At 66.5% G+C, this 13,329-nt stretch overlaps 1 protein-coding gene across 1 annotated transcript; it reads left to right on the top strand.

Annotated features, from left to right (window-relative positions):
• The first annotated feature begins 4,851 nt into the window (after positions 1-4,851).
• ARX (aristaless related homeobox) lies at positions 4,852-13,122 on the top strand. The gene is made up of 5 exons (XM_050905550.1): positions 4,852-5,102; positions 6,270-6,990; positions 8,362-8,407; positions 10,392-10,726; positions 11,983-13,122. Exons 1-5 carry the CDS (start codon positions 4,910-4,912, stop codon positions 12,221-12,223), a joined length of 1,536 nt encoding a protein of 511 aa, XP_050761507.1. The 5' UTR covers positions 4,852-4,909; the 3' UTR covers positions 12,224-13,122.
• The last annotated feature ends 207 nt before the right edge of the window (positions 13,123-13,329 follow it).

The following is a 13,329-nucleotide window of genomic DNA, read 5'->3' as shown; positions in this document are numbered from 1 at the left end:
GGAGGTGTATTCAGGTGACCAGTGACTTGGCAGAGCCCCAGGGGACACACAGAGATGCTGGCTCTCCCCCGGCTGTCTGACCGCGGCTGTGGGGGACGTGCAGCCGTGCTGTGATCCCTCATTACTGTCTTTTGGGCTTTAGCCATTTTTTTGGGAGTGATGAACAAGACCCTTGCAGAAGAAGTGAGCAAGGTTGCTTCAGTGGTAGTTCTGGTGGTGCAATCAAGGGCAGTCCTCTGCCCATCTCCACGGCGCAGGGCTGAACTGTGCAAAGTCAGGGCTGTGCCCAGAAGAGGTTTTGGAACAGCGTTCTCCATAAAGGAGAAAAAATATATCTTAAATATGAATTAAGATAACCATGCCACAAGGCTCGCGAGGGGAGTCATGCTCCAGATCATCACATCTGAACGGCACCAGACATTTCTCCACCGCCTGGTACCAAGGGAGAACGGGCATCTCGCTTCCCTGTGCCCAGCTCCAGTGCTTTTGTACACAGGACCGTAACCCTGAACATGACGGGGGGGGGGGAAAGAGGGGGAGGAGGGGGAAAATTGCAACTAAATCGCATCTGTAGAAGACCACCGGTCTGTGTTTCGCACTCCCGCGCGGCCGGGTGCGTGGCCCTTCAGGCTCTGCCCTTCTCTGGCGCTGCCCCTGGGTTACGCAGGGGGCTGCGGCTGCTCCAGCACAGAGCCGGGAGCAGGCTGGGGCCAGGGCGCAAAGCACGTCGAGGAAAGGGGAGGAAACCACAGAGAAACCCGAGAGGACAGGTAGAGGAAACGCAGAGTTTCTGTGCCTGCCTACAGCTCCTGCACTGTAAAAAAAAAAAAAGCCTTTTTTCCCCCATAAAGTAAATAGTGATAAATCAAGCACTGGAGGGTTTTAAGCAGTTGTTATCGTTGTCTTCTCCATTGCAAAGAGAGTGAAAAAAAACCCCAGCCTGTGTTAAAGCCTGGCTATGGGCTGCGCCTGCCGCTGCAGCTCCACCCATGCGCACGGCTGGCAGGGAGCGAGAACCCACCGGAGGGGTCGGTCCCCGACTTCGGCGGCTGCAACGTGGGCTGCGGGACGCGCCGGGTGTGGGATGGGCACAAACTGCTCACGGACTTTCAAGCTGTCGTTTGCTGAGTCGGTGACAAACTTGTGCCCGTGGTGGCCGCCGCAGTGAGGGGAGCTCCTCTCCAGCCAAGGCAGCCGCTGTTCCCTGCAAGGTTAAAACAGTCTCGCACTGAGTCTTGAACCGATCCTGCACGTTTTCAACCGCTACGGCTGAAACCCAGCTGAGCCCTATCTCCGCCCCAAGATCAAACACCTTTCCCCAAGCGCGACAGCGAACTGCCATTTTGCAGCCATGTCTCCTCGCAAGGATGGTTTCTGCGGGGGGGGGGGGAGCGGTTCGGACGGCGGGGCTCTGTGTAACGAGAAAAGAAGACAAACAGGAGAAAACAATAAAAACTCAAACCCCACTGGAAACAGGGGCCTCGGGGCCGCCGGAGCGTGGGGCAGGCCCGGGAGGAGGGGGTGCGCTTGTGCGGCAGCCGCCGCGGGCAGCCGTCGGGCGGCGGCCCCGGCGCAGCTCCGGGTCGCCCTGACCCGCAGCCCCGCTGCGCGGCCCGGCGGAGCGGCGCGGAGAGCCGCGGGTCTGGCCCCGCTCTTCGCTGCGAAACGAAGCGGGCGGCGTCCCCGCCCCGGCTGCCTGCTCGAAGGGGAGACGGCGAGGGGCAGCCCGGGCCGGGCCGGGCCGGGGGGGGGTCCGCGGGGCCGTGAGCGCCGGGGCCCCCCCGCGCCCGCTCCTGCGGTGGGAAGCGGCCGTTTGCAGAGAGGGCAGGTGGCTCGGGTGGCCGGTGCCCGCCGGTCCCCGGCAGGGACGGCAGCGCCGTTACCGGTCGGCCCGGGCTCCCCCGGCAGGGCCGGAGTGGAGCCGGACGCGGGTAGGTGCGGAGGGCCGCGGAGGCCGGTCCCCGGGGCGAAACCCACCGCGGAGGCCCTGGCTGTGCGGAGCCGGAGCGGATATTGTTATGGCAGCGGCAGCCGAGGGCGTTAATCTAGGCTGGCTGGAGTGAAAAAAAGGCAAATATTTCCGTTCGTGCCCTCCTGCCTCTCTCAGCACCGGCTGTCAGTCCCCGGGCTTGTTATCCGTACAAGGCATCAGTTTGTTTGGCTGAGCTCAGCAAGGTTTTCTTCTCCGAGCAGAACTATAATTGCTATAATTCTACTGTATCATTTGGATCATTGCAGTATTGTTGTTTTCTCTCTCTCGTTCTCTCCCCCTAACACTGCAATAACGCGCTCCAGTGTTAAATTAGCAGGTTGCAGGGGGAAGGGGGGGAAAAAAAGAGAGGGAGAGACCATAAATGAATGAAAGTTTGTTTAAAAAAATAAATAAAACAACGAAGTGACTTGGCAGAGGCGAGCTCGCATCGCAAAGCATCCTCTCCTGCGAGCGGGACTGCCGCCGGCCCTCCCCGCGCCCCGGGCCGGCCGGGGCCGCTCTCCCCCGGGCAGGGTCTGCGGGGGAGCGGGGCAGCGGGGCAGGCGGGCGCCCCCGGCCCGGCCCGGGCACAGAGGGGCGAGGGGACGGGGCGGGGAGGGAGTGAAAACAAGATGCAGAAGGCCGAAAGGCCGCGGCAGGGCTTCCTGCGCTCCGCGCCTCCCCGACAGCCCCCGGCACCCGCCCGCCGCAGCCCCGGCTCGCACCGCCGGCAGCCACCGGCAGGTCTCGGCGCTGCCGGAGCACTCGCGGCTGCCGCGCCGAGGGTCCCCCGTCCCCTCCGGCTACCGCCAGTGCCCCGGCGGGCTCGGGTCCCCCCTCCGGGGCAGGCGGCGCGGCAGCCCTACCCGTCCCCGCTCTCCCACGCGCGGTGCCGCCGCTCGCCGGCAGCGGCTCGGCCGGCACCCGGCGAGGCAAAGGGAAGGCAGATGCCGGCCGGCCTCCCCCGCTGCCGGAGCGCCGCTCCCGGCCCGGCCGCGCCCGCGGCTCCGCGCCGCTTCTCCCGGGCGAGCCCCGGCGGGGAAGCCCCGGCGGAGCCACCCGGCACGGCAAGAGGCGGCAGCTCCTCTGCGCGCCGAGCTTCCCCAGGGGCACCTCTGGGTCTTCCTTTTCTTCTTGGGGTTTTTTTTGTTTGTTGGTTGGGTTGGGTTTTGGGGTGGTGTTTTTTTAGTTACTGAGTTAATGAATTAATTGCCACTCGTGCCGGGGATGGCAAAAGCTCCCGAGAGCTGAGCAGCGACGGCAAACGGCAGCTTTGCGTCCCCCGCACAGGCGCACCCTGCAACGCCGGGCCGGGCTGTGGCCGCCCCGCCGGGGAGCGCAGGGCCCGCCGGCCGCGCACGTCGGGGCGCTCCCCGCTCCCCGCCTCGCCGCGGGCATCGCCCCGGCCAGCGGGGGCAGGGGGGAAAGAGGCGGGAGGAACGACGGGCAGGAGCCCTGCGGGGGCCCGCTCGCAGGGAGGGGACGGCTCTGGGAGTAACGCTTGGCCCCGCACGGCACGTATGGACACACACCTATAGAGCCTGGGAGTGTGTGCGTGAGTGTGCGTGTGCGCACACGGGCGTGGGCACAGCCAGAGCGGCGTTGTGCCCACGCCCGTACGGACACACAGAGGTGCTTGCTTATCTTTTCTCGTAATTCCCGCTTGTTAAGTAATTAGGAGACGCGGGATCCGCACGGGAATTGCGGCACGAACAGGGGAAATGGGGCTGTCCCCCCGTCCGGCGCTCGGGGCCGGGATTCACCCGAGCGAGCAGACGGGTTATTTGGGGTGGCCGAGAGCGGTTCCTCCGACGTGCCGGTGCTTGCGGGAGTCCGGGACCAGGAGCGCACATGTGAGCAGGGGACGCACCGGCAGCCGTAACGTGCCGATTCAAACTGAGCCCGAACTGCCCAAACAGGGAGCCTGAACTTGCCCAGGACGTGACCGCTGAACAGGGAAGGAAAAGGAGGGGGAATAAAAAAACCCTCGGAGGTCTTCCGGCCCCGAAGCGGCGTTGAAGGGGCCTGCGGAGGGGAGATGTGCGTGCGGGGAAAGGCGGAGGCCGTCGGGGCAGGGAGGGGAAGGCCGGCCAGCACCGCGCCGAGGCTGCGCTCCCCCCGCGCCGGGCTGCGCGCCCTCCCCTGCCCGGAGGACGCTGCCCCCGGCTCCCGCGGCGGCCGCACCCCGCTGCACCAGGCCGGCGGCGCCGCGCCCTCGCCCCTGAAGGCATTGCCCAGGTGTTTGTCACGGTAAAACCCCAGTTGCGCACCCCGGTATTTTCAAACGCCGGCGGCGAGCGCGGCGAGTGCGCGCCCCTGCGCAGTGCTGCGCCGGGCGGGCGGAGGGGGCTGCCGCGGGGAAAACCCGGCGCGGATCCCCCGGCGGGGCCCAGCCCGTCCCGCTCGGGCATCGCCCGGGGTTAGGGCCGGGCCGGTCGGGGAGCGGGGCCGCCGTCGGGGCGGGACGGGGCGAGGCGTGCCGCGGGGGCTCCGCCGCCGCCGCCCATCCCGGCCGCCCCCGACGGCTGCCCCGAGCGGCTCCCCGCCGCCCCCACGGAGCGGGGCGCCCGCGGGGCGCGGGGGCGGGGCGCGGCGGGAGGGGCGGGGCAGGGGAGAGCCGAGCAGGGCGGGGCGCGGCGGGGCGTGGCGGGGGGGGTTGGGGGGAGAGCAGCGCGGCGGCTCGGGGCGGGCGCCGATCCGGGGCGGTCCGAGCCGGGGTTTGCCGGGCGCCGTCTGTCGGCGGCCGCCCGGCCTCCGGCGAGAGCCAATCAGGGGGCGGCTGCCCGCACGTGGAGCCGAGGGGACTCAAGAGCGCCGCGGCCGCCGCTCACTCCCCCCGTGACGGGCGTCCCGGCGGCACAGGGCAGCGCCGCGGGGGCGTCCGCGCCGCCGCAGCCCGCCCCGGCCCCACGGCACGGCCCCGCCGCCGCCGCCGCCATGAGCGGCCCCTACCCGGAGGAGAGCTGCGCCGAGCGCCCCGAGTGCAAAAGTAAATCGCCAACTTTGCTGTCCTCCTACTGCATCGACAGCATCCTGGGCCGGCGGAGCCCCTGCAAGGTGCGGCTGCTCGGCGCCGCGCCCAGCCTGCCCGCCATCGCCGCCCGCCCCGACACCGACAAGGCCGCGCAAGGTAAGCCCCACCGACCCGCCGCCGCCCCGTCCCGCTCGCCCCGCTCCTTTTCCCCGGCGTCGGGCAGGGCAGGGCAGGGCCGGCTGCCTGGTGTCCGCGTCCCCCCGCGCAGCCCGCGGCTCGGCACCGGCCCCGCTCCCCGCCCGACCGGCCAGGCGCCGCGTCGGAGCCGCGGCCGCCGTTATCCCGTTACCTTGCTCGGTAGCGGCTGCCGTGCTGCCAGGGAGCGCGGCCAGAGCCGTGCCCGAAATTCAGACCCGTTAATTCCGTGCAGGTCGGGTATCGCCGCTGTAGGTTGCTCTTGCTTTCGATATATGTGTAATTTTTTAAGCTAAAATAAATCGGTGCGAGCTGTGGTCTGTGCGGGGAAAGGCTCGCCCGCTCCCCTCAAACCCGTAACGGATCTCGGCGAGCGAGCTGGGGGCCGCGCCCGGCAGCGGGCAGGGCGGTAACAACGGGGCACCGGCAGCCGCCGCCCCCGGCCCGAAGTTGGGAGCAGCCCCTCCGGGGCCGCGGGAAGCCCGGCTGGGCGACTCCCCCGGACGGCCTCCCTCCCTCCCGCTTTCCCCGTTTCCCCGGCGTTCACGGCCGGGCGGGTTTCTTTCCTCCAAAACCAAAAGGAAACTTGGGGCGGGGGGAACACACGATAGGAGGGGGAAACAAAAAAAAAAAAAAAAAAAAGGCAAGCAGAGGAGCCCTGGGCCGCCGGGCAGGGGCAGCGAGGCCGGCGCTGCCCCGCCGTGGCCCCGCGCAGCCATGCCGTGCAGGACGGGGCCCGGCGGTGGCCGCTGCCGGGGAGGTGTCGGCGCAGGCCGGGGGCTGCCCGAGTGCCCCGGCGCCTGTCCCGCCGCTGAGCGGGCCGCCGGGCCGGGCTCTGCGGCCGGGAGGAATTTCTTCCCAGGCCGGGAGCAGCGGCGCGGGCGGGGACCGGTCTGAGGGTACGGGGTGTGGGGGGGATGTCTTATCTCGTTGGGGGGTGGAAAACGGTGCCCGAAGCGGGGCTGCGGGGTTGGGGTCTTGCCCTGGGCTCTTCGCGCTGATCCCACTGACCGTGTCTCTCTTTCTCTCTCCCCCCCCCCCCCCCTCCGCACCCTTCTGCCCCCACGCCTGCCCGCCCCGTCCGACTGCTGCGCTGCCTAACACCCCCCCCCCCCTCCCCCGGCGCAGGGTCCCCGAAGGGCAGCCCTCCCTTCGAGCCGGCCGAGCTGCACCTTCCCCCCAAACTGCGCCGGCTCTACGGGCCGGGCGGGGGCCGGCTGCTGCCGCCGGGGGCGGCGGGTCCGCGGGGGGACCGTCCGGAGGGGCGGCCGGAGGGGGGCGCCGGCCCCGTGCCCGCCGCCGCCCCGTGGGACACGCTGAAGATCAGCCAGGCGCCCCAGGTCAGCATCAGCCGCAGCAAGAGCTACCGCGAAAACGCGCCCTTCGTGGCACCGGCGCCCGTCCGGGACGAGCTGGGCAGCCCCGCCGCGCACGTCGAGGAGCGGCCGGGCCCCGCCGCGCCGGCCGCCGAGGAAGAGGAGGAGGAGGAGGAGGACGAAGAGATGCTGGAGGAGGAGGACGAGGAGGAAGAGGAGCTGGAGGACGACGAGGAGGAGGAGCTGCTGGGCGAGGACGGCGGGGGGCTGCTGAAGGAGGCCCGCCGGGGCGCCGCCGCGGCCCCCGGGGCGGAGGGCGGGGATCTGTCCCCCAAGGAGGAGCTGCTGCTGCACCCCGAGGACGGCGAGGGCAAGGACGGCGAGGAGAGCGTCTGCCTCTCGGCCGGCAGCGACTCCGAGGAGGGGCTGCTCAAGAGGAAGCAGCGCCGCTACCGCACCACCTTCACCAGCTACCAGCTGGAGGAGCTGGAGAGGGCCTTCCAGAAAACCCACTACCCCGACGTCTTCACCAGGTACCGGGGCCGGGGCCCCGGCCGAGCGCGGAGCGGGCGAGCCCCGGGGGGACGGGACAGGGCCGCCGTGTGCTGCACCCCCGCCTCCAGACCGCCCCCCCGGGGTAAATCCTGCCGCGGGCACCCCCGGGCTGGGAAGGGACGGGGAGCAGATCCGGGCTCCGGGGGGACCCAGGGCCGGCAGCGCCCGGGCAGGCCCGCCTGGAGGCCGCCGCCGGGGACTATTTTTACCCGCTGCCCTCCTATCCCCTCGTCGCGGCCGCTGCCGGGATCGGTTACGCGCTCCCCGTGGGGCTGGATCCCGGCCCAGCCCGGGGAAGCCCCGGCAGGGGCAGAGATCAAAGCGCCGCTGCCTAAAAATACCGGCCTGGCACGTCGGGGCCCCTCGGTGCCCGGAGCCGCCCCCCGAGGGGCCCGGCGGGGCCCGGCCCGGCTCTGCCCGCCCTTTCGGGGGCATTTTCCCGTTGAAAACGGGAGCCCCGCGGCGGCGGGTCCGGCGGGCGGCTCCTCCGCGGGAAGCGCAGGCAGGGAGAGAGGCAGAGCCGCCTGCCCGCTCCCTGCGCTGCCCGAAAATAACTCCCCCCCCACATCCCCGCCTTTAGCCCAGAGGAGGACTGAGCCCCCAAAGCCGCACTTTTCGATCAAGGAGACCCTCCCGGTTTCTCGTTTGTTTTGCCGGGGGGGGACGGGGCAGCTGGCGGCGGGGGGGGCCGAGGGGGCCGCGGGGGTGTTTTGTTCCCCCGCCCTCGGTGCCGCGCATCGCCCGGGCATCGCCCGCGGGGCTCGCCTCGGGGCGCCGCCTGGCCCCGGCCGCGGCCTCGGGAGCGGCTGCCCGGGCCTGCGGATGAACCCAGCGCGCTTTTTTTGGTTGGTGTTTTTTACGGCTTTGGCTTTTTCCTCCGGGGCTTTTCATGCCCGGCCGGCGCGGGGCTCCGGCGGCGCGGGGGCGGCCCGGCGGCGGCGGCGGCGTCCCGGTTCCGCTGGGAGCGCTCCTCTTTTGGGTACGGAGCTGATGAGCGGTTTTCTAACGCCTTAATGGTTTCCGATCTGCCTTAATTGTGGCAATGCAAACCGCAGCGTGTGGCGGCTCGGCTGCCGTCCCCCTGCGCCGCGGTTGCGGCGGGGAGCGGCTGAATTCGGGGAGCGGCGGGGAGGGGGGTGCCACAACTCGGGAGTCCCGACGGGCGCCCAGCTCGGCGTCCCGGAGCCGGGCTGAGGGAGGCGGCAGGCGGTGTCCGCCGGCGGCCCGGCCCGGCCCGGCCCCGCTCCCCCCGGGCACCGGGATTTCGGGCCCGTTTGGTGCGCAGAGCCGCGGGCTGGGGGGCGGCTCGGGGTGCCCCGGGCTGACGGCGGCGTGTGTGTCTCCCCCAGGGAGGAGCTGGCCATGAGGCTCGATCTGACCGAAGCCCGAGTGCAGGTGAGTGGCGGCGGCGGCGGGGCCGGGGCCGGAGCGTCCCTCGGCGGCGGGGGGGGGGGGGGATGTCCACGGCCCTCCCCGGCGGCGCCCCCGGCCCCGGCAGGGCCGAGCCATCGGCTGGCGAAACCCCGTGTGATGAAAACGCGGGGCCCCCACGGGGCTTCGGTTGTTAGCGAGACCCGCGCGGCCGCAAGCCGGCTATTTGGCTGCCATCAAATCTCCAATCGGGCTTCATAAAAGCCCACTTAGTGCTAGAACAAACAGGGCCATTTGAAGGCGAAATGTTGTTTGATTTCCTCTCCGCCTGCACAAGGAGCTGGCTAATGCTATTTGATTTCCCATTTTTGATAGCAATAAGCCTGCATTGATCTAATAGTGAGTGAGTGCAATGCTATTAAAGGTGTTTGCCGCCCCATACCAGAGTGCATTTCCCAACCCGGGTCTCATAACCAAAGAGACGATAAACATTGGGATGCCCCGATTGCCAACAGAAAACAGATGTCTCTGGGTTTGAGGCTGAGCAAATCACTTTACAGTTAAAATCGGGCGCTGATAAAGCATAATAAATTCCATATGGCTCATTTAATACACAACAGCTTCTTGCATTAGAGGGGCTAATGATGAGATTTGTCCCCTCCTTTCTGTTGACACATTTCTCCATTGTCAAACAGAGATGTGACAGCAAATCAGTATTTTCAGCTCAGGGGAACAAGTCGTGGGAAAGTTAAATAACTTTTAAAAAAGAAAGACACCCCCTTTCTCTCTCCTCTATTCACGGGAGAAGATGTAATTAAGGGAATATGAATTATGAGAGTCCCTTCGTTTACCTTTGGGTGTACTCAGACTTATTAATTCAATAAGGGGGAATTGCAGCGAGGACAGCTTGCTAATTGAGTTTTAGCTGGGAGAGACGCTCCCTCCGTGCCAGGCTGCTGGCTTCCCCGCGAACGCGATGCCTCTTCCTGCGTGGGTACTCAGGCGGGCGCGCGTGGAGATCAGTTCTCGCTGTACAACTCTGTGGAGAGACCCGCAGCGCTGCTGCCTTTCTCGCTTCCCGGAGAGAAGGGATCTCACGCTGATCTTACAAAGCCGAGCCTAACGGGGAGAACTCGGCCCACACCAGCCCGAAAAAAATTGACAAACGTGTGTCTCTCTCCAAGTCTCTCTGCCTAGGTGCGTGTGATGCCTCGCACTTGGTTATTAAGCGAATATTTTCCTTTCCTTTGAAATGCGGTATTTTACTTTTTCCTCTACCTCTCTCCTGTTTGAAGCCCGTGTTAGTTCACGGTTTTTGCTTTGTGGGAGGGGGAGAAGAGGCGCAAGGGACGGCAGTGCCGCGGCGCCCTACCTAACTTCCATAAAATACGTCCTGAAAGGGCAGCCTGGAAACGTGTATTTGCTGCTTTGGTTGCCTCGCGAATTATTTCTTCGTTTCAGACGTTAGTGAAATCACGATATTTTTCCTCGCTCTAAATCTGAAGCGGGGGGGGGGGGGGGGGGGGGGGGAAGAAGAACCCATGATCCCGAAACGATATCGTTTGTAAATACTCCCTGAAGCGAAAAAAGCCGCGCAGCTCCCGGTGTGGGTGTGCGTGCGGAGTAAGAACCCGCGTAGTCCCACGGGGAAATAATTTTCCCGCTGTTCCAGCGCGCCGAGAGCGCTGCTGCGAGGCGGCCCTCCGCGCCGGCAGCTGCCCGCAGCCCCGACCTGCCGGCAAACGGGGTGTGGGGGTGTGCGTGTGTGCGTTAACCTGCCGTGGCCCCCCGGCTCCCGTGCGGGCCGCCGGGGTGGGTCGGCAGCGCCCGGGGCCGCAGCGCGGCGCTGACACGCGTGGCCCCCGCGGGCCGGGCCCTTTCGGGGCGCCCCCCGCGCGGGGGCGGCGGAGGAGCGGGCGCCGTCGGGGCGGCGCGCGGTTCCCGCGGGGCTCGCCCCGCCGAGGGCGCGGGCAGGCGTATTAAAACCGGTTTTTCTTTTGGCTTTCAGGTATGGTTCCAGAACCGTAGGGCTAAGTGGCGGAAGAGGGAAAAGGCTGGGGCTCAGACACACCCCCCAGGTTTGCCTTTCCCTGGTCCCCTGTCAGCAACTCACCCCCTCAGTCCATACCTTGATGCTAGTCCTTTCCCTCCTCATCACCCAGCTCTAGACTCCGCCTGGACCGCCGCCGCCGCCGCCGCCGCGGCCGCCGCCTTCCCCAGCCTGCCGCCGCCGCCCCCCGGCTCCGCGGCGCTGCCCCCCGGCGGGACCCCGCTCGGCCTCGGCACCTTCCTGGGCGCGGCCGTGTTCCGCCACCCCGCCTTCATCAGCCCCGCCTTCGGCAGGTACCGCCCGCCCACGCGCGACCCGGCACCGCGGGGCACCCTCGGGGCGGGGGCGGGGGGCGGCAGCCGCCGGGGAAGCGGCCCCGCGCGTGGCCTTGGCCCCGCGCGCCTGGGGAGCGGGGCCGCCGGCCGCGCCTCGGCGCGGAGGGGGCGCGGCCCCACGCGCGGCCCGTCTCGCGCGGGCCGCCCCGGCGTTCGAACTTGGAGCGCCGGCGGCCGGCGCCGATTGGGCGCCGCGCGGGTCACGTGTTTCCGCCCCGGCCTCTCATTGGGCGAGGGCGGCTCTCGCACACACCCCCCCCGCCCCCGCCGCCGCGGGTGTGGCGGGTCCCCCGTGGGGACGGCCGGTCAGCGGGCACCGCGGCTGTGGGCGGCGGCGGCGGCGTTTGCGGGGAGCCCGGGCGTCCCCGCGGGGCTGCGCAGCCGGCGCAGGGGGCAGGGACGGAGCAGGGTCCCCGCGGGGCGGGACCGCGGAAATCGGTGCCCCCACGCAGAAACAAAACGGGCGTGGGTTGCCCTGTGTGCACACGTGGCCTGTGCTTTGCCCGCGGGGGCAGTTGCTGATATTTGGCGGTTCGGGGCGAGCTGAAGCCGTGACATCCTGGGCGCCGTCGGCGCCGCCGGCCGCGCCCCGTGGGGTCCGGCACGGGCAGGGTTTTTAGCCGTGGGCACGAGTGGGTTTGAGCAGCTTCGAGGGGCTCGTGTCGCGGCGAGCTTCGGCGGGCGCAGCGCTCCGTCCTTGCGCTCTGCCGCCCTGAGCGTCCGCGGCCAAAGCGGGGGAAGCCCCGGGCGGAGGCGGCAGTCGCTGCCCGCGGAGCCGGGGCCGCCCCGTCGGGGCGCGGAGCGGGGCGCAGGGCCCGGCCCGCCGGGGCAGGCGGAGGGGGAAGAGGCCCGGGTAATGGACGGGGCGAGCGCAGCCTTCGTAGCACTGGGGAGCGGGGTTCCCCCTTATTTTTTCAGCGCTAGCTAAGGAGAGAGCCCCCCGGCGCCTCTCCCCGCGCGTCCCCCTCCCCGCCGGCTGTACCCCCCGGCGTCAGCCGCCCCGACAGCGGCAAGGCGGCGAGAAGCAGCCTCAGCGATTCTCGTTTTCCCCTCCTTTCTTTTTTCTTTTTTTCTTTTTTCCCGCCCCAAATCTGTTGCCCTCCGGCGTCGGGTTTTTTTCCGGCGTGTCTTCGTCCCCCCGCGTCCCCGGCTCGCGGGGAAGGAGCCGGTGGGCCCCGGCGCGGCGGTGACGGCGGTCTCTGCTTCCCTTGCAGGCTCTTTTCCACCATGGCCCCCCTGGGCAGCGCCTCCAGCGCCGCGGCCCTGCTGCGGCAGCCGGCGCCGGCCGCCGAGGGCGCGGTGGGCTCGGCGGGGCTGGGGGACCCGGCCAGCGCCGCCGCCGACCGGCGGGCCTCCAGCATCGCCGCCCTGCGGCTGAAGGCCAAGGAGCACGCCGCCCAGCTCACCCAGCTCAACATCCTCCCCGGGAACGGCACGGGGAAAGAGGTGTGCTAAGACACGGCTGCCGTCCTCGGGGTTCGGGCTGGGTTTTTTTAGGGGGGAGAGGGGGGAGAGAGAGAGAGCGAGCGAGAAGAGGAGAGTAAATACGCGAATAAATAAAGGTCACCTCAGACAGCACGAATCAAGACCAAACGGGGGGGAAAAACAATAATGACAACAATTAAAAAAGAAAAAGGAGGACCAGCAGCTGAGACCGGGGTAGGTTCTCGAGTTAGGGACGTGGAGACAGCGAGCGCCTTTTGCATCAGCCCTCACACGAGTGAACCGACACTTGCAAGCTCCTGAATAAGTAACTCCTTGGCTGGTACATTTCTTAAATGTACGACGTGTTCATTTCCTCTCTGAGCATTAAGGGAAAAAAAGGAAGAAAAAAAAAAGCCCTAATAAAAGTTATTATATATTAGCGTAACGTACACTAAATATTTTTCCTTCTGTTTATCTGGCAAGAAAAAAAAAAAAGAAACAGATAGAATTGTAATTAAGAAAGAAAAAAAAAAGAAAGAAAAGCAAAGGGAGGGGGGAAAGCTACCCACATCATCTTAAAATAACATCCTAGGATGTTAAGTTGGTCTGTTAGGAGCACTGGAGAACTATTTTACGTGTTGATGCAGCGAGCTGCATACGCTAACCAAGGATGCTGCCAGTGCAGACTGAAAGTAAATTTGATGCTGTAAGATAACCAGTGCACTTAAGGGAAAGGGTATATCTTTTTCTTGTTATATTCTTTATCACTACACCAACCAAGGTTTTTATATCAAACCAAAGGGAAATACACTGCTAGAATATGGACTGTTTAAGTCACTAAACTGTGATTATTGATTCTGTACATACCATTGTTATAAAAAAGAACAGAGCTTTGTATATTTGAAATGTTATAAAACAATTGCACTCAGTGTAGTGTTGTAAAAGTTTGTCATTCTGTAGATTCTTACTGTGCTGTAGATATAATAGGGTTCCTAGACAAATATTTATGTACAAACCCTTTATTTAACTTATTAACTGTAGAGGTTTCTGAAACCCTCAAGAGGCGATGGTACAGTACTTTTTCGTGTAATGTCGTTATTGTTAACACTTTTCCTTGCTATCCGGTGGAGAAGTGC

This window comes from Gymnogyps californianus, chromosome 1 (genome assembly GCF_018139145.2).
Source record: "Gymnogyps californianus isolate 813 chromosome 1, ASM1813914v2, whole genome shotgun sequence".
Lineage (NCBI taxonomy): Eukaryota > Metazoa > Chordata > Aves > Accipitriformes > Cathartidae > Gymnogyps > Gymnogyps californianus.
The sequence above is the reverse complement of the archived record's forward strand: the minus strand, read 5'-3'. Positions and strand labels throughout refer to the sequence as shown.

Bases quoted from the DNA above. Each gene is read 5' to 3' on its own strand.
- ARX (XM_050905550.1), top strand. From the start codon at position 4,910: ATGAGCGGCCCCTACCCGGAGGAGAGCTGCGCCGAGCGCCCCGAGTGC. The intron at 5,103-6,269 runs GTAAGCCCCACC...CCCCCGGCGCAG, and splicing joins CACCGACAAGGCCGCGCAAG to GGTCCCCGAAGGGCAGCCCT. The intron at 8,408-10,391 runs GTGAGTGGCGGC...TTTGGCTTTCAG, and splicing joins TGACCGAAGCCCGAGTGCAG to GTATGGTTCCAGAACCGTAG.